At 40.1% G+C, this 19,306-nt stretch overlaps 2 protein-coding genes across 4 annotated transcripts; one reads left to right on the top strand and one right to left on the bottom strand.

Annotated features, from left to right (window-relative positions):
• The first annotated feature begins 808 nt into the window (after positions 1-808).
• ctsz (cathepsin Z) lies at positions 809-5,066 on the top strand. The gene is made up of 6 exons (XM_029501847.1): positions 809-1,070; positions 1,722-1,885; positions 2,177-2,356; positions 2,443-2,593; positions 3,183-3,345; positions 4,303-5,066. The coding sequence occupies exons 1-6, from the start codon at positions 943-945 to the stop codon at positions 4,426-4,428; spliced, it is 912 nt and encodes a 303-aa protein (XP_029357707.1). The 5' UTR covers positions 809-942; the 3' UTR covers positions 4,429-5,066.
• A 169-nt stretch (positions 5,067-5,235) lies between these two features.
• nelfcd (negative elongation factor complex member C/D) lies at positions 5,236-11,210 on the bottom strand. Of its 3 annotated transcripts, none has more exons than XM_029501824.1 (15): positions 11,008-11,210; positions 10,366-10,478; positions 10,107-10,216; positions 9,874-9,983; positions 9,640-9,747; positions 8,737-8,889; positions 8,346-8,476; positions 7,925-8,090; positions 7,705-7,839; positions 6,748-6,887; positions 6,499-6,613; positions 6,322-6,417; positions 6,083-6,223; positions 5,796-5,925; positions 5,236-5,552 (listed from the first exon to the last, which is right to left on the bottom strand). In XM_029501824.1, exons 1-15 carry the CDS (start codon positions 11,062-11,064, stop codon positions 5,518-5,520), a joined length of 1,740 nt encoding a protein of 579 aa, XP_029357684.1. In that variant the 5' UTR covers positions 11,065-11,210; the 3' UTR covers positions 5,236-5,517. The 3 variants fall into 3 exon arrangements, with proteins under 3 accessions (XP_029357684.1, XP_029357685.1, XP_029357686.1); XM_029501825.1 differs by having other exon boundaries at positions 10,366-10,475; XM_029501826.1 differs by having other exon boundaries at positions 10,624-11,107.
• Between the last annotated feature and the right edge of the window lie 8,096 nt (positions 11,211-19,306).

Raw genomic sequence — 19,306 nt, 5'->3', positions numbered from 1 at the left:
GTTGTTGCAATCTAGTTTAAAAAACCTCATGGAAAAAATAGCAATGGAAGCTTCTGCTGTACTAGATTTTATTTATTTGTTGGCATACCATAATGTGCTTCCAACATAGACACTGACAACAGGAGCTGAGGAAACTCCATCGTAACTCGTATGAATTTCAATTTGGACGGTAGAAAAACCAAAAACTAGAAAGCAAAAAGAAAAGGGGCGAAAAATAGGGTGATTTCAAATAAATCAAACTATCAACACTTTCTACTGCCCTCAAGTCTCCAGGTAAGCTGTTCCACAGATGTGTTTTGTCTTGATTGGGCTGTCATCCAGCACATAATACCCCACATTTTCCCTGGTCCATCAGGTGCTAAAACTTCAGCAACCATCAACAGTCAAAGCGACAGCTCCCTCCAGTCAGAGGCGGACTTAGACATTTGCGGGCCCCTGCATCTATCTAAATAAAGAGAGGGCATTTTTTGTGGCTCCAAAGGGCCCTGTATGGGGCCCGAGGTTTGCCTAATATCATGAGCTTTAATGAGGACTGTGAGAAACACGAAGACATGTGGACATCACAATAAAATAATAAGATCCAGATTCTCTTAGAGGGGGCTGGTGTCAGCGCCACCGTCAGGAACTGATAAAAATGATCTCACACACATTCATACAGTGCTAAATATGGACCTTCTAGGAGCCTTCAACACAGTTAATCGTTGTTTTTAATTGTTCTTTTCATAAATATCTCCGCTCATAGTTGGATTTAAACGTCACTACATTTAACCGGCACGTAAAGCCTCGTGACCTCCTGTCTGCGCGTGCGCCGTTATCGCGGTCATATGACCGAGCCGGTACCACTTCCAAAAGTTTACGGACAGAGCCGGACGGACCAGCCCGGCCCCAGCTCTCCTCCAGCCCGCCTCCAGCTCTCCACCAGCCTCCTGCTCGCCGGTAGTGATGTCTGGATTAGCCGGGTTCATCGTCCTGCTGTCGGTTGCGATTTCCGCCGTCTCGGCCGGACTGTACTTCAACCAGAAACAGCCCTGTTATGTCCGCTCAGCCAACCGGAAGCACCCGGGGCTCAAGTGAGTGACGCTCCTGTCCCCTCAGACAGCCGGCCCACCTGAGCTCACTGCGTCTGCTTTGGTCTGTGGGGAGGAAGGGGGTCCTCTTTGGTTTCAGGTCTGCAGTAAAATCTTGTTTACATGTCTGGATTAGTTTCCACTGGCTGTTTGTACAAATCACGAGGTTCGGTCCGCCACGCGGAAGCTGGAAACGTCCTTTCGTCGTTGGTGTCGATGTTGTTAGCTCTGAAGTGATGACAGGAAAAGCTTGAAAACTGAGTAAATTAAAAATGTCATGCCTGTCTGTCCGTATCTTTAGGATGGTAAGTAGGTTTACTGCTGCCATAAATCCACTGTATCTATTTCAGGAAAGGACATGAAACAGAAAAGTGAGAAAATATATTTACACTGTCCTAATTTACTGTAGCTTGAATATTAATAGTCGCATGCTTGGAGTAGAAAAATTCATTTCATGTTTAGGGCTCCTACTGCTGATATGTTACACTGTGGATTAATCAGACCATTATTTCTTCAGCATCACGACTGATCAACCATTGGAACTCAGGCCAAAACTCAAATGCATTTGGTTGACGGTGTTCTAAAAACAGAAGAAAGCAACAAATGATCACATCACTGTATAACTAATGTATGTAATGACATGTCCACTCACAGGACTGCTCCTCGTCCTCATGAATATTTAAACATTTCTGATCTTCCCAAGTCCTGGGACTGGAGGAACATCAACGGCACGAACTATGTTAGCACAACCCGCAACCAACACATTCCCCAGTACTGTGGCTCCTGTTGGGCCCATGGCAGCACCAGTGCCATGGCAGGTATGACCCATAATACTTTTTCCACTGGGCTCTCAAAAAATGTTAAAAATGCTTGACTAACTAACTGAATAACTGACGATCCATCCATATCTATCTTTTTTATTTTCTCTCTTTTCTTCTCTTTCTTCTCTCTTTCATTGGAAGACAGCAGATCCAAAAAAGTTTCAGGTGTATTTTTATACATATGATAGAGCCACTTCCTCTTTACGCTCTCAAGTAACTTTAGAAAAACAGGTTGTGATACTTCCTTTAGCTCATCTGCATTAAAAGTGTTGTGTTCTCTCTTATTAGATCGCATCAACATTATTCGTAAAGGAGCGTGGCCATCAGCATATCTCTCAGTCCAGCATGTGATCGACTGCGCCGATGCCGGCAGTTGCCATGGAGGAGATCACAGTGGGGTTTGGGAATACGCTAACCAACATGGGATTCCAGATGAGACCTGTAATAACTACCAGGCTAAAGACCAGAGTGAGTTTCCTTCCTTCCAAAGTAGTGGTTAGAATGACTTACAAAGTATGAGGCTGAGCCGGAAATGTTGTTTGTGCCTCTCCAAGAGTGCAAGCCCTTCAACGAATGTGGCACCTGCACCACCTTTGGAGTTTGCAACATTGTTAAGAACTACACCCTGTGGAAGGTGGGAGATCACGGAGAAGTCAGTGGGAGAGAGAAGATGATGGCAGAGATCTACGCAAAAGGACCCATCAGGTTCTGTTCCTACTTTTGTCCAACGGTCCATTTACTGCTTCATTTATCACACAATGAAAGCCTTTTGTATGCGTATATCAGATTGTTTTATTTTATAATGCTGCAAAGAACCCACACACCTTTCTCAGACAGAGAGAAACAAATAAACAATTATATGTGACTTTGCTTTTGAAAGTTGAAACAGTCTCAGGCTATTAAGGTGCTGGTGCCAGGACAAAGGGGAAAGGGTAAAAGGTGATTGCAGTCCTATCTCTCATTTTGACTGTCGAAAAACATGATTTGATGGTTTGAGTTGATCAATGTGCTCATAAACATGCCCCATCTCAGCATGAAGAGCACACTGTAACCTGATCACAATAACCTTTGGCAAAGTGTGTATGAAAAAGAGGACAATTATTGGCTGCATTTATTTCTTTAGGAGCTTTTCTATGTAGCAGGAATCACCTGAAAATATTCAATGGGCACGCTCCTACTTGTATTGCTGCATAATTAAATATGCACTTCTTAATTGTCTTCATTTATCACATGTCAGTTGTTGTTTTGCACTAACCAGAGTGAGGATGTGATGTGTGATGTTTGCTTTCTCCAGCTGTGGGATAATGGCCACCGATAAACTGGATGCTTACACCGGAGGCCTCTACTCTGAGTATCAGACGGAGCCTTTCATCAACCACATTGTGTCAGTGGCAGGATGGGGAGTGGAGGACGGCATTGAATACTGGATTGTGCGCAACTCATGGGGAGAGCCCTGGGTAAGTAAAGGGCTGAAAATATAAGATGACCTGCATGCAGATTGTTTCAGGGAGATTTTTTTTACAAGTTGTTAATTTAAAATATCCTGATTTTCTTATTTATGAAATATTACACTTTTACAACCATGACAACAGATAAGTGGTTGAAGATGAATGAATTAATTCATACTTTTACAAACAAGATTGAATAGAAAGTGCTATCAACATAAGCAAATGAATAAATTTACCAGTTAATTAATGAAAGGGAAAACCGGTTAAATTTTTTTGTTGAGAATCCTGTGAATCCACTGCTAACGTCAAAAAGGTCACCATGCATTTGTTAGGAAATGTCTGAGAATATTGATCACCTCAGAAATCAAAGCTAATCCTCTTACAAGCTTTCAGTGACCAGCCCTTCAATTAAAATATATAATCAACCTGCACGGAACCTAAAGAGCTCTCATATCCAAAAGCTCATCCCTCCTACATGGTGCACAGCCATTTTTAAGACTAAAACATTAAACATTAAATGGACACATCTTTATTCACTGTCCATTTCATCTTGCTAGGCATTTAGTTCCTTCCTCTGTATTGTATATCTGTTCATTTCATCACACAGTATATTTACTTGTTTTACTTTTTTATTCATTGATTTCATTATTTATTGCACTTTGGTGATCTTAAAGTGTGAAGCTTGACTTACTTGTAAATAACTTGTGAGCAGCCATTGAATTTAGTTTAATGTATAAACGTCCAGAATAGGCCTGTAATTATTGACTATTTTCATCATTTTCATTGCCAATTGTTTCCTCATTCAAGCAATGAATTGTTTATTCTAGAATTAGTTTGCTCATTAATGTGTGGAAAAATGCCCATCAGATTTATGTGCAAGGAATGAATATTGGTTGGAAAATGGTGAAAACGCTTATTTATTTATTAAAATTTTTTTAAGTATATTTATTTCTCCTCTCTTGTCAGGGTGAGAAGGGCTGGCTCAGGATTGTGACCAGTGCCTACAAGGGGGGAAGTGGTAGCACATACAACCTGGCGTTGGAGGAAGACTGCATGTATGGAGACCCAACTGTCCCCAAAGCCTATCTTTAGAGGAGACCAGGATTCAGGGTCAGAGGTCATTACTGCATGATCTGAGGAAGAGGGAAAGATTTTAGATGTAAAAGCTTGACAAGGGAAATTCAGATTTTACTGCAGATTTTATTTGCAGTTATTTTTTTTAAGTTGCGATCATGGCTCAAATTTTACCACTGATATAATTCAGATGGATTTTAGATTAGCACTTTAATCAGTGCATTTTTTTTTTCCTGTTTTAGATCACAGGAAGGTTTGCAGGCTTTTATTGTAGAACAATTTTGGCACTGCATGTAGTCCATAAATTTTAAATAGATTGGTTTTACATAGTCAAATATAAATGCTTTTATCAGATTTTCATTTTTACCACTCAGCTGTAAAGTGGCTCAGCCAAAGAAACCAGTGTTTATTTTTCCTGCAATGCTGACGCTGAATGTTTTCAGCATCTGGTGTTAATGTATTGACAGGATTGCACTACAACCTGAAGCAGGATTTCTACCCAAAAAATCCATTCTAAGTGTGCCTTATGTGTACTTGGTGTCAAGTAAAGATTTTTGTATTCGTTTGTTTTCACGCTGAACAATCTACACGAGAAACCGATCAAAACTGTCAATTTTTCCTTAAAACTATACCAATAAACACTGCCCCTAAAAACAGTTTCTCACAAAATCAGTCATTTCATCTGAAGTGGGTTAGTCGACCCTATCAGACAGGAGCACAGGTGCCACATAGACTGACTGAATAGACTTTAGTGGCTTTCTTTATGTGAGACCTAAGAGATATTTTTATTGTTATGGCAGCATAAATTTTGACAATGCACAAAACTATTAATTCAAGTTTTTATTTTAAAACATCTTGAACCAACATAAAAATAAAATATGCAAGTGAAAAAGAAAAATATTTAGTTTTATCTTCATCAAGCTTCCTTCCTGTCATATTTCCATCACTATCAGCTTCTTAGTTGCCTTTTCATTCTCTTAAGAGAAGCATCATCCTCGTCCATTGTGTGTCCAAGCTATGTGTTATCAAGATCACAAATCCTTTGTCTGTTAGGTCCTCTCAGTGTAGTCTCAACCAGCAAGAATGTTTTCAGTCTTCTTTGACATATCAGTTAATCATGATGAAGTTTGACTTGCAATGAGCTGAAAAAAACAAGGAAATAATCAATGTTAGTGCTTCAAGAGGGTGTTTTCAAAGTTACACAGCAGGTCTGAAAACAAACATTTTATGTTCTAATTTCAGATTACCGTGTCCATGTTTGAAAAATCCTTCCCTACTAAATGAGAACTTATAAAGCTCTCATATTGCTGTACATGGATTTAATCATCGTACAACGGGCCTTATTCTCTCTGAACAAGTAGCTTGGCTGCTAACACAACACTAACCAATGAACTCAGCAACAGGATCATGTTCTCCCTCTGTGCGGATCGTCCCTGCGATGCTTTCGTTCTCCAGGATGGGCAGGAAGAGTTGGACAAAGTCTGATGTGTATGGGGGTGCAATCACATCTAGCACCTTTTGAAGAGATTAACAGTGTTATATACTTTATTCAAAAAGTGTTTTTAACACACAAATTATATATATATATATATATATATATGTATATATATATATATATATATATAGCTTAATTTGGAATAATAATAGTAATGAGATCATAAGCTGCTGTTACCTCAGTGACAAAATATCTTATAAGAGAAATATCCGTGTTGAGTTTCTCCAGACACTTTCGTATATAACCAACTACAGGCAGGACGTAGCCACGACTGAGTAGATGAACCATTCGGTCCAACAGAGTCTTCTTCAACTCCAGCTAAAGGAGAAGTAAAACCAATATTTTGTCAGTTGTCAGGTCACAACATACATACCTCTGCTGGTAAGTGAAATGAGAGGCATACATTGAACACACACCTGCTCCATGACGTCCAGCTGAGAGTGCTCTGTCTCAAACAGTTTGATGAGAAGCTGGAGGACCTGCGGGTGCAGCAGCTGGTGACACGTACAGATCTGTGCAGAGGAAAAAAATGGTTTCAACTCAACTTTCTGCAAGACTGAAAACTAACCTTTCATCTTTTGGAAATCTCATACCTCATCCAGGAGAGCTAAATGCACTGGGGTGTGATCTGTCTGGAGCTGAAAGTACCGCGGCTCAGACACGGTCCAGTCCACCCACTTTAAAACCCCCATAGCCACTACTGGAAACCTGAACATGAACAAATCCAGACATGAAGTCAGGTCAGCTGACAGAGTAATGTAAATAAGAATTGTTTGTTCACTTTAACAGACAGTACCATCTCAAAGAAGTATGTTCATTCATCTATTGTGGTAACTACTCACCGGATGCACTGGTACAGAGTGCCAAGTTCAGCCACCAGCTCTGTTGCTCCTTTGTTTTCATTGCAGCACAGGTTGTGTACAGTTTCTATGGCCTTAGATGTCGACTTCAGCTCGTCTTTATTTATGTTTACTCGTTTGTTCTAGGATTGAATACATGATACATTTTAAAATGAGCGTTTAAGAAGCAGGTATTGAATGAGGAAGTTGGAAAGAGAGAAATGAGTGTGTGCAGCTTAATTTAGATGTTTACATTTGCCTTGGCCAAATAAATTCACTCTTGCACAGTTCATGGCATATAATCCTACTTCCCCATTCCCAGCAGATGAGATGCAAAAAAATGAGTTTTTTTTAATATAAAAATATAAAAAGCCAATCAACTGGGCTCCAATTTAACAATTTACCATGGAAACAGGTAAATAAACATCAGAGCCTCCATTTCAATCTTATGGAGACAAAGATTGATGTGACATTGAAGCAATTCTATTTAAACAACAGCAGCAGCCAAGAAGTCTGAACTAAAGCTTCTACATTTTATTTATTATTTATCTTTTTTACTTCTGTGGTGGATCTCGTCCCGGATTCAATTAAATGTTTTAATACATGTATCTATGATACACACTGCAACAGTTGTTTTACTGTCAAAAGACAAAAATGGACAATGCAGATTTAAGTGCAGTTGAGGATGAAGCTTCCATGTAGATGTATGTATAATATCAGAATGATCTGTCTCATTGATCACAAAGGAGGTCATTTTCGTACAGTCAGCTGTCTTTACAAATATGTCTCATCTCAGGGTTGAAACTCAAGAGTCTTCACTAAACCCACTTTCTTAAATCTTAGTGTAACTACCATGAAACTATTGTTAACAGGTCTGCACATACATCCATGTCTTTTTGCTAAGAGCACCACACTTTGCATCATTCAGCTGATTTTGAATGCAGTATCAGTTCTTTGTACCTTTTTCCATGTCTCAACCACACTGGCAGCGTAGGCCAGAATATGGATGTATTTGTGTTTATGGTCTTGGTTGATCTTCGATCCAGGTTTAAACAGCGACTGCATGAATAGGTCCAGAAAGGCTGGCACCCTGATCTAAAGCAGGGAGCAGTAAATACTTCAGTAATCAGCATTGAATAAGTTAAGTTTCCAACATGAAAAAAAGATGATCTGTTCTCACCAGCTCCACGGGAGGAGGGTCCATGCTGCTGAACATCTTAAACAGGACTGTGATATCTGCAGGATTCAGGGCTCCTTTAGACAACATTGCACCTAGTGCTTGGCAGGCTCGAGGGTACGCTGCTGCTGTAGCAAGTGCAAGGGTTATCTGACTGGCATCATGACCTCTGAGATAAAAAACAAAGCCACATCATTCATGTCAACAGGAAAATTTGGCATGTCACTCACACTCACTCAACCCCATCAGTTTCTGTCTGTTTGGTTGTGAACAGCAGTGTACTGCAGGGCGTACAAATCATGCACCAGATTTGATGGAACCTTGCTTTTATACAGCATCAGTTAATTGCATCCTCTTGATCAGTTAATCTCTGAAAGGACCTTTTCAAGCCAGTAGATTTCTGCTGAGAGAGAGACAACAGTACCTCTCGTGTGCAGACTTCTGCACCTCCTGGCCAATTCTACGAACAGCCGAACCACCTTGTTCCTCCTGAGCCAGGATGGACATCATTGCCTGGGCGAAGAGGTATGTATGCTCGCCATGACACACCATTTTCTACAGGATAGAGGAGAGCAAATCAAGCACAGCACTACAATCGTAGTTTAAAGATGTGAATGTCATATTTAAAAAACAAAAAAAAAAAAAAAGAACTCAAAGACACCAAGGTCCAGTATAAGGATCTGATATTTGAAAACATCAATACAGATTTAACAAAAAAAAGAACTAAATTCCTCATCAGGGGGGTCTGATGGTAACTGGTCAGCATATTTTTCAGAGAATCACAGTGTACAGAGAGTAAGCTTAAAATGACCCACAGCAAATTCCGGCAGGTTCTTCTCCAGGTTTTCCTCTCCTCCATCCAGCAGTGTGGCCAAAGATGTCCTTAGTACTCGAGAGAAAACCTCGAGCTGCTGACACGCTGTAGACACACTGGTGATCTCACCCTGATATCCAGCATCTGAAATGAGCTTAACACAGTGGACATGTGTCTAAATGAACAGCTGCAAAGCGTGTGTTTGAAGTGTTTGAATTTAGAATATACTTTGGACATTAAATTCCAAAGTTTAATTATCCCCTTTTCCGGTATAAAGCGATGATACAAAACATTAAGCTGTCTATGAGCTGCAACTGCTGACTACAGATTTTTTTTCTATTATCCAGTGTTTCCCCTACTATTATATTAGGGGGGGCGCCCCATCCCCCCAGAAGGTCAATTTAATTTAATATAATCAAATTTTCTATATAGCGCCAGATCACAACAGACGTCATTTAAGGTTAATGTTCATATAGAACATGTCTATAGCTACCTTGTGCTTTTATTAAACAACATAGTAATATGTTATTTATCTTATTTACGCAACAGAATGTCATGTCGATGCACGCATACACACAGGAAATGTCACAAGAAAAGCAAAGCAAAATATCAGCATTTTTCAAACGCTCACAGGGCGATGATGGCAACACCAGTCACCCCCGCCCCAAGGCTGCAATCCTAGGGGAAACACTTATCAATTCATCAATGTGTTCAGTATGAATGCCCATGCAAAGTACCAATGTGGATCTCAAATTGTTGTCTAATTGTCTCAAATTACAAATTCAACATCATTCAAGAGCCATAAATATTCAGTTTAAAATTAAACCAAGTAGAAAACAACCAGATCCTCACATTCAAAAAGGTAGAACTAGTGAAAATTATATTTTTGTTTGTGTAAGTTTACCTTTACAGTGAAGTTAAGCATCAGGCAGTCTGGGTGAGCCTCCGCCAGCTTGTAGAAGAGATCTCTCCACGTAGTGTGTGCTATCATCTGCTCGAGCCAGGCAGGAGTCTAAAAAACACAGCAGGCTGAATTTGTTTAATGTGCATATCTGGCCTTTACATATATATATATACATATAAAAGATTATCTGGGTTTGTAGAAATTGTTTCACTGCTAGTTGTTCATAAATCTCACCTCTCCCTCTACGGTGAAAATTGAATCTGCTTTCTGAGGGTCAAAGTGCTTTATTAAGAGACTCTTGAGGTGATTTTCAACTCGTTCTTGGACCTGAGCAGGCTCAACACCTGCAATCAAAAGACAGAGAAGTCGTCAGTAAAGCCACAACCAAGTGATGATGAGGGAAATTTTATTGCCAGAGACTTAAAGCCAGAAAAACATGATCACAAATCTTGAAGTCTATCACCTACCCATCTGGATGAGCCATTCTGCCAGAAGGTTAACAGTCTGAGCCACAGCAGAGTAGTTTTCAGAGAGCAGCTGGATGACATGTTCTGGAGAGCCACCTGCTTGGAAATACCTTAGAAAAATACAGAGAACATTTTGATGAGCATTTAGTCACCCAGAGGATTAAGATTCAAGCATCATCTCTTTTTGGTTAAAGCTTTCTAATTTGTTTGTTTTCATCCTGTCATGATTGGGGGTTTGTACCAGGAGAGGGGTACCTACGTTTTGAGGGTGTTGAAGATTGCGGGCTCCATGATGTAGTCCCTGCTAGAGAACTTCTGCAGACAATCTTCCTGGATTTTCCCATCATTTTCTCCTTCACCATAACCATCCTCCTGAAAGATTGTTTATTTATTCTACTGTAATTATGTCTTAAAACAACAAAACTAAACAGTCAATCACACTGTGATAACTGGCTTCAAATGGAATCCGTGCTATTATAATTTCCTGTTATTTGCTTGAAAACTCAAAAATATTCACAGATGTTCACTGCTTCATGTCCTGTCAGGGCTGTGACTGAAAGCCTTCAGTCTTCTTCGGAGATAGAAACGCAGAAATCAAAGCGAAGTGAAGCGGCAGCTGCCGTAAAGTGAGCTCACTAGCAGTTAGCACGTCCACTCAGACTCACACTTTATCATCCCTTTGAGGAAGTCTTTTTCACAGCAGCGTCTCCATTTGATGTCCAACATCCACAGGGAAACGCAAACGCACACATTTTGGTAGCCGGTCTGTCTGTCCCCGCACATTTGTCCAGCCTCATCTGGACAGTAATGTACAAGCGTCGGGACAAATGAGCAGCTGGTGTGACGGCGGGTAAGCTAACGCTGGCTAACGCTGGCTAACAGCAACAAGTCGCCCTCTCACCGTGTTTCCCTCCGTCCCCTCCCAGTCTCCTCCGCCGCTGTAGTACTCTTCGTCCATGCCGACGGGCAGAGCTGCAAAAACAAAGCTGTGGGTTTCCAAACCTTTTCGTGTGTGTGTGTGTGTGTTTAGTTTTTTCTCGCAGTGGGTAACAACCGGAGGCGGCCAACCGGTTTAGCTAACGAGCTAATAACAACAGACGAGGAATCATCATCCGAAAATGGCGAGACGTCGTTTGACGCCCCCTGAGTGGGCCGCTGTTTCCCCTGAGTTCAGACTGTCAGGAGCACACCCAGGACAGAGGGGACATGTGGGGACGGACACAGACAGAGGAAAACCATTCAGAATTTATCCAGTGAACAAATTCTTAGATTAGCCCTTTTCCCCTTAAAATGATACGTTTTCTTATTTTAAATAATTGTTGTCTATTTTCTATTGTGGAAATAATGAGTTTATGAGTTTTGCAAAATCATTTCTGCTTGAATTTATATTTTACACAGCATCTCAGCTATTTTGGAAGTGGGGATGTAATGTTCCGATTGGTTCATATTATATTTCTATAATTATAACAATAATAAGCTTTCAAACTAAAGCAGTACCATATAATTGCACATCACATTTGACACATCATTAATCATATTTAACAGTTAACACCTAAAATTCCTTCTTACGTGATCCATCACAGCCACTCATGGTTTTAAGCTTTTCTGGTGCCAATTCCTGAGTTAGTCCACATTTTTCAGGTGAGCAGTTCTCTGGAAAATCAATATTCCGTGATCTAGTTTCCACTGCGTCACCTGAGGTGGGACCTGGAGGCTGGCATCAAACAGCATGTGGAAGGGCATGAGAAGCATTACTGACGATTAAAGGAGAGGTGCTGAAGGCCGAAGACCCATTTCTTCCCAACTCTCTCAACACATTCTATGCCTGTTTCGAGTCATCCAAGTTCTCCCCCAGCAGTAGACTAGAACTTCCCTCAGGTGAGCTGCTCTCAGTGGATGTGAAGGGGGACACTTTGGAGGATCAACCCCTGAAAAGCAGCAGGCCTGGTCAGCATCCCAGAACAGGTTTTGAAAGACTGTGCTCGGGATGTTAATCAGCGTCTTTCACATCTCAGTCTCTCAAGCAGTGGAGCCTGTTTGTCTCAAGACTTCTGCCTCCACTAAGTGCAAATATCATGGCCTCGTGTGGACAGCAGACCCTTGTAGAGAAAAATTTTATATTGTGGTCTAGTCAACGTAAAATCTGATGTCCAAGTGTGGACACCAGGGCCTATCAGTTCGAAAGACACAATGAAGTGCTTAGTAAATCCAATGAAAACATTTTAGAGAAGTACTTGAGCAAAACTGTTTATGGGAAAATTAAATGCTCAAGGGCAGAAACCGAGGAGAAAGGAGGTGTAAATAATATAAGACGTGTACTGGGCTGGAAAAGGACGGGTCAACAAAACAACAGCAAAACTTAAAATGCTTTATGAAAAGAAATAGAACTTGGTCCAATTACTGAGCCATCAGTGCATATCAGTGTCTCAGCGACTAATCCACTGAATCTGTGTGAGATTCAAATAGCCCCACAACAGATGATGGTGGTTCTGAACACCCTCAACAGCAATGAATTTGATAACCAATTCATAATTCCATCAGCTCAGGGAACCTTTTTCAACAAACTAGATGTAGAAAAAGGAGAAATATTCGGTTCACTGCATCTTGTGTAGGACTGAAACGAATCCAGAGGATTTCCTCTGCCTCGAGGGTTCGTTTAATTTTTACAGAGCATAATGTGGCACAGCACAACACAGAAAATGAGTGAAGTGGCTGAATAACTGTCCTGTCTTGTCTTCTAACATCAGCAGGTAAACTTTTTTAAGATGCACAGTTGCTCAAAGCCATCTCACTAAATTTTGACAATGCTCTGGGCACGTGGAGATTTGCAACTTGTGATCTGCCGGGATTGTAAAGTTACAGCATGTCTGAGATGTACTGTGAGCCAGACCAGAAGGCGCCTTTTGGACAAAGACTACTGTTTAAATTGTATTCTCAAAACAACAAGTAGCCAAGGAGGGCCTCTGTTGCTGTTTACTCCCTGTTCATCTGAATGGTTTCTGTCATCAAGTAGTACATTTGCAAACTGCTGACTATGGAGAGCACGAGCATTATCTTTCACCAGGCGTAAAACACAATTCAAGTGTCTTTGCTGGTTTTCTGCCTGATGCAGTTGTCTTTTTTCCATTAAGTGCACACGTTGATTTAAAAAACACTTGTACTGTAATTTTTGCCATTGGCAAAAAATTCTCAATAACTTTAAGGGCAAATTTCTAGACAGTAATGTTGCACAGTGTTGTGTAAATGACCTTCAGATGTTTGATATTTAATCAGAGGGAAGATTAGAACGCAGCCTTAGAAGATCAGGACATTCTTTGTTGATACAGATAATTTGAATAAAATTTATTTAAGCTTATTAAAATAATGGTAAGAAAACATTTAAAGCATAGTTTTTATGGATTTTACAGTGACTCATGGTGTCTCATTTTATATATTTTTTACTCCAGGTGTAAAGGATACAGCTCATTACCAACAATATCTAGGTTGATTTGACGAGGTTGTCTGATACACCAGAGTAAGACCCAAAGGCACAACTCACAGTCAGTTTCCAGAAAAACAAGGTCTTTATTTAGGCAGGTTCTATACACAGGCAAGCAGTCAGAGAAGATAAAAGGACAAAAGGGCCTACTAGAAGACACAACTAGGAAAATACTGCTGGAACGCTTACAAAAAAGGCGAAGACAAACTGACGCAGGGATCACACAGACTAAATACACAAGGGGAGTGAGGATAAGGAGACACAGGCGGATGACATTAGGGGATGATGACAAAGAGAGGAGCGGGAAACACACAAGGGCAGGAAGTGGATCTGCAACGAGAGGAGAGTTAACTACCAAAATAAAACAGGAAGTACAGAACTAAATGGAAAAAGAACAATACATAACCTAAAGGTATTTTTTTATTTTACTTATTTAATACACTTCATAATTGGGATTCTGATATTAAGAAGAGCATAAAGTTTGTCTCCATACATTAACATACCCATATGGAGAATATTGTGTAAAACAAGATACAAAAGAATTTGAAATGCAGGTGAAAAAAACTGAGCACAACCCTTTCAGCTCGACAACACCCCCCTTTAAAAGTTGACATCATGACGTACTCATTATAGTAACCCAAAGGCAAGATGAACCAATGGAGTTTGCCTGTTTTAGTTTTCAAATAATCCTGGAAGGCTCTGAAAAACAGTTTTTGATTAATTTGTTGATCTTGTAGTTTTACATCTGAAAAAATTAAATAAAGGGGATACACCAATAGTGGTGTGTATTTTGTTTGTATTTAAATTTTCTCACAACACAATTATTCTCACATCAGTGTCCTTATTGTCCAGTAGTGATAGTGGTGTCCTCTTGCTGTGTTCTATAGTCTGTTCATTTCTCCCATTTCTCCTGAAATTGTGTCTCTTGTAATCGCAGTTTATGTGTAATTTTTCCACAGTGCACACCCACTGCTCCACTGCCGGTGGTTCTGCTCTATACCATAACCTTGTTATTGCTTTTTTACTTGCTGATAGCAGAACTTTAACAAGATATTCATCTGCGTTTTATAAAAAATCTGACTACATTTTTACAATGAAATTCTCTCCAGATCCTGGAGCTAGTGACAGTGCACTGCATTTTACAGATATTAAACCATTCCTCATCAGTTATCTGCTCCTTCAACTCTTTTTTCCATTTTTATTTTATATAAAGAGAGGAAGTCTTCCTACATGACAACAAAGGGCTGAGATTGCTTTACATTTTTTCCCCTCATAAGCTTTCAAAAACACATCAATAACTTTGTTATCAGTGTCAGTTTGTATCTCCTCCTCATAATAATACTTTATTTGTCTGTATCGATATTATGTTCATCTAATCCAAATGTTTCCCTTAACTTTTCAAAACTCTGCAGCTTCCCCCGTTTGACCATGTTACATATCGCTGCAATGCCTTTTTTCATCCAATGCTTAAACCTCTTATCATTCGTACCAGGTACAAACCTTGAATCAAATGCAAACCATCTCAAAATCTTTGTTTCTTTCTCCAATTTCTGTCTTTCAATCACATTGTTCCATATTTCTACTGTAGTTTTGGTTATTGAGTTCAATTGGTTACCTAACTTGTGGAATACTCCTTTGAGTGCAATTAAATTTCATATTTCAATGTCTTCCTGCCCTATTTCTATACTTTTATCTTGCAACATACTCATATATCAGAGGTCTTATTTGTGCAGCGTAAAGGTATTCCCTAAGGTAAAGCCAGACCTCCTTTGTCTTTTGGGAGCTGCAGAGTTTTGAATCTGATCCTGGGTTTCTATCCTCTCCATATAAACCTCGATATCCACTTATCCCATTCAATGAATTGTTTTTGTAGTATCATCACTGGCAATGATTGGAACAAATGTAAGAGCCTTGGTAGGATATTTATCGTAATTATTTCTATTCTTGAGCTAAGTTACTGACCATCTCTCTGAGACCTTCCTAATTTCTTGATTTAGATTTGTGTAATTCGCATCATAAAGCCTGTCTAATCCTTTTGTGACATTTACCCCTAAATATTTTCTTGATTTAGCATTCCACTTGAGCTTGTTTGAGATGACTTTTCAGCAGTTTTTTTTTTTTTTCCGAAACAAAAGGTTTCCTTTCCAACACTGAACACGTTTTGATATGTTTACAGACCAACACTTTATTTTCTTATTGAGTAAAATCTGTAAAATAAAATTTTTCTCAGCAGAAACTTTAGGGGAATGACTTTATTTGAAAGTGTTTGAGAATATTAAATCGTGAATAAATGTGTCAAATGTGTTAAATCTGCTGAAGACCTGATCGAGTTTGTAGCCTCTACAGGGTTTGTCAGCAACAGGGGCAGGCTCTACGGCGGGCCGTGGCGGCGTAAACAAATGACCCTTGACTGCAGATTTAACTTTTACAACCTACTTTTTGGCTGGCCAGTTGAAAAAGGCCTTTCCCTTACAACCACTACAACCTATACATATAGGCCATATATGCCATATGCAGTGTCAGATAAGGGCTGAATGGAAAAAGTAAATAAATCAAACAATAAAATGAAATTAATTGAAATAAGATATAAACAGCCCAGTGTTAATTGTCTGATACGATTACATAAACAAATCTGAGTAACATTAGATCACATCTGACTCTAAGTGTGAACATCCAGCCATCCATCCATAATGTGAACTTACCTAGTCAGTAAAAGGCTACTGATACCGGACCATCATCTTCATCAGCTGTCTTTCTCTTCTTACAGAAATATTTGAACAAGCTCATCTGACAACGCGGTCAGCAGCTAATACATCATGGCGTGTAGACATTAGCTTAATGCTATCTGTTAGTTTACCCACGTTAGCCTCACTGAGTTGGCTCGGTGACGTGACGTTAGCTGCGATGTCTATTTAACTTGTAAAATCTGTGATGAGTTATCTTAAGATAATAAGTCAGCCATTTGTTCCGGTGAGTCGCTGCTCCCGCTCCTGGAGCCTGGCTGCCTGACGTGACGTCACTTTCGCGAGTAATCAACGTCGTTTCAACGCCAATAGAGAAGAACATAGGTGATGATGTCACACAGAACGTGATGACATCATGTCACGCCTTTGATGCCTTTGATCTCAATGAACGGAGCTTAGCAGTTTATGTCAGGAAATAAGACAGAGTTTCCTAACACCTCCACTCTTTCCAAGACTTGGACAGATTGCTGAACAGGATTCGTACATTTGGAAGCAGTTTGAGTTGCGCTGAACATTGGCTGAGATTGGTTACAGTACCGCGGAAGTGATTGGAAAGCATTGAACTTTTGAAGATGGGAGCAAGGTTGACATTGGCAAATAAACAACCAGACAAGTTTGAGATAGAAAGTAACACACTTCTAAAGGGTGAAACAGGTGTGTATGAAATACACAAATCCTTGGGCAAAGGAGTTTATGGGCAGGTGGCCAAGTGCACTAAGTTAGACACCGGAGAGGAGGTCGCTGTGAAGATTTTGGAGATGTCCTGGGCTGGTAAAAGAGAGATCAGGATGCTTGAAAAACTGAGGGAACTTGACCAAGATAAAAACAACCTGGTCAGGTTTATTGAGCATTTTCAGCACAAACAGCATGTATGTCTGGTATTTGAAAAGCTGGATGTAACGGTGGATTATTTTGTCAGAAATTTTAGGCCACTAAAACTGCCTGAGATTCGAGTAATCACACAGCAAATGTTGGTGGCTTTAAGGGCTCTCAACAGCATAGACCTGTCGCACACAGATATCAAGCCAGACAACATAATGTTCACTGATTACAGGCAAGAGCACCTCAGGGTGAAATTGATAGATTTTGGTTTGGCGGCTCACGTCTCCACAATGCGCCTCGGCCAAAAGATTCAGGCCATTGGATACAGGGCCCCTGAAGTCATTATGGGCATTCCGCTGACTGTGGCTGTAGATATGTGGTCGCTGGGCTGCCTTCTGGCCTTCATGTACCTTGGCCAGAACCTGTTTCCAATCAGTTGTCCATATCAGTACATGAAAATCATTGTGAAGCTGGTGGGTGTGCCCACTTTGGACATGCTGAAGAATGGATTTCATTCTCACCGGTATTTCACAAGACCTATAGAACCCATGTTTTCTCCCTGGAGGCTGACTACAGAGGAAGAATACAATAATTTCACAAACTCTGTGGCCCAACATTATTCAGGCATTTTTGATTATTACGACTCCCTGGATGATTTAGTGAAATGTTATCAAGGGATAAGGACTTATTCTGAGTGTGAAGATGCAAAGGCTTTTTTAAGCCTTCTCAAAAGAATGCTGTGCATAGATCCTGAGAAAAGAATTACCCCTGAGCAAGCTCTGGGGCATCGGTTTATTACCATGAGGCATTTTAGTCACCCTCAACTCTCCCTTTATGAGGCAGCAGCCCTTTCAAAAGTAAAAGAAAACCTGCCGAAGAGAGTTAAAGTCAAGCCCTTTGTAACACCTAGTGAACGACCTGGTAATTTAAGACAATCACTGTCGAGCTCAGATGACTTAGTTTCAGCCAAAAAAGAAATTACTTCTTGCTCCAGCCATAAGTCAAAGCCAACACCTGAGTTGGATGAAATCACTAATTTAGATGGTGGAACAGCTGGCACAAGGGGAGATAACAAGACTGGATCTTCAGAGACGGCTGGATCTTCAAAGAAGGCTGGATCTTCAGAGAAGACTGGATCTTCAGAGAAGACTGGATCTTCAAAGAAGACTGGATCTTCAGAGAAGACTGGATCTTCAAAGAAGACTGGATCTTCAGAGAAGACTGGATCTTCAGAGAAGACTGAATCTTCAGAGAAGACTGGATCTTCAAAGAAGACTGGATCTTCAGAGAAGACTGGATCTTCAGAGAAGACTGAATCTTCAGAGAAGACTGGATCTTCAAAGAAGACTGGATCTTCAGAGACGGATGAATATTCAGAGACGGATGAATATTCAGAGACGGAAGGATCTTCAGAGACGGATGAATCTTCAGAGACGGATGGATCTTCAGAGACGGATGGATCTTCAGAGACGGATGGATCTTTAGAGACGGAAGGATCTTCAGAGACAGCTGACTCAGATCTCTCTGCTAACACTGATGGCCATGAGATGTTGCCTGGAGTGGGTGAGGAAACTTTACCTACCTTTAAAACTGTTAATACCAAAGCAAAGGTTGCTGGCTCCTCTAGAGGAATATGCGGTAAAATGAAAGGACTGCGGAAGTTTAAAAAGCGAGTTTGCAATTTCTTTTCGGCGATTTTCAAAACTAAACGTCAACAGTCCTGAATGAAAAAATATTGTGGACAACATAACATAAAATAACATAAGATTCTGCCCCAGTAAAATCCCCATCCACAAAGGAGAGAGCATGAAGAAATGGAGGAAGATCAACTAATGCAAACAAATAACATGGCAGGGGACAGATCACTGACTGACTTGGACCAGATTATATACTCTCTAATCTAAATAATCTAAATAATCTTAAGAATCTCTAATCCTTTTTTCTTTCATAACAGATAGCACTCTTTAACTTTTCCTTTTTCACTCTTAAGTAATCATAATAATAATCTTTAAATATAATCACTAATAAAAAATAATCATAATAATAATAAAAAAAAAATCTGTGTCTTTGAATTCTGTTTAGCCTGTGGAACCAGATTGTGTAGATCTGTTCAACTGGCTCATTCATTCATTCACCTTCGACCACTCATCCATGTC

This window comes from Echeneis naucrates, chromosome 5 (assembly GCF_900963305.1).
Source record: "Echeneis naucrates chromosome 5, fEcheNa1.1, whole genome shotgun sequence".
Classification (NCBI taxonomy): Eukaryota; Metazoa; Chordata; class Actinopteri; order Carangiformes; family Echeneidae; genus Echeneis; species Echeneis naucrates.
This window is presented reverse-complemented; position numbering and strand designations above follow the sequence as displayed.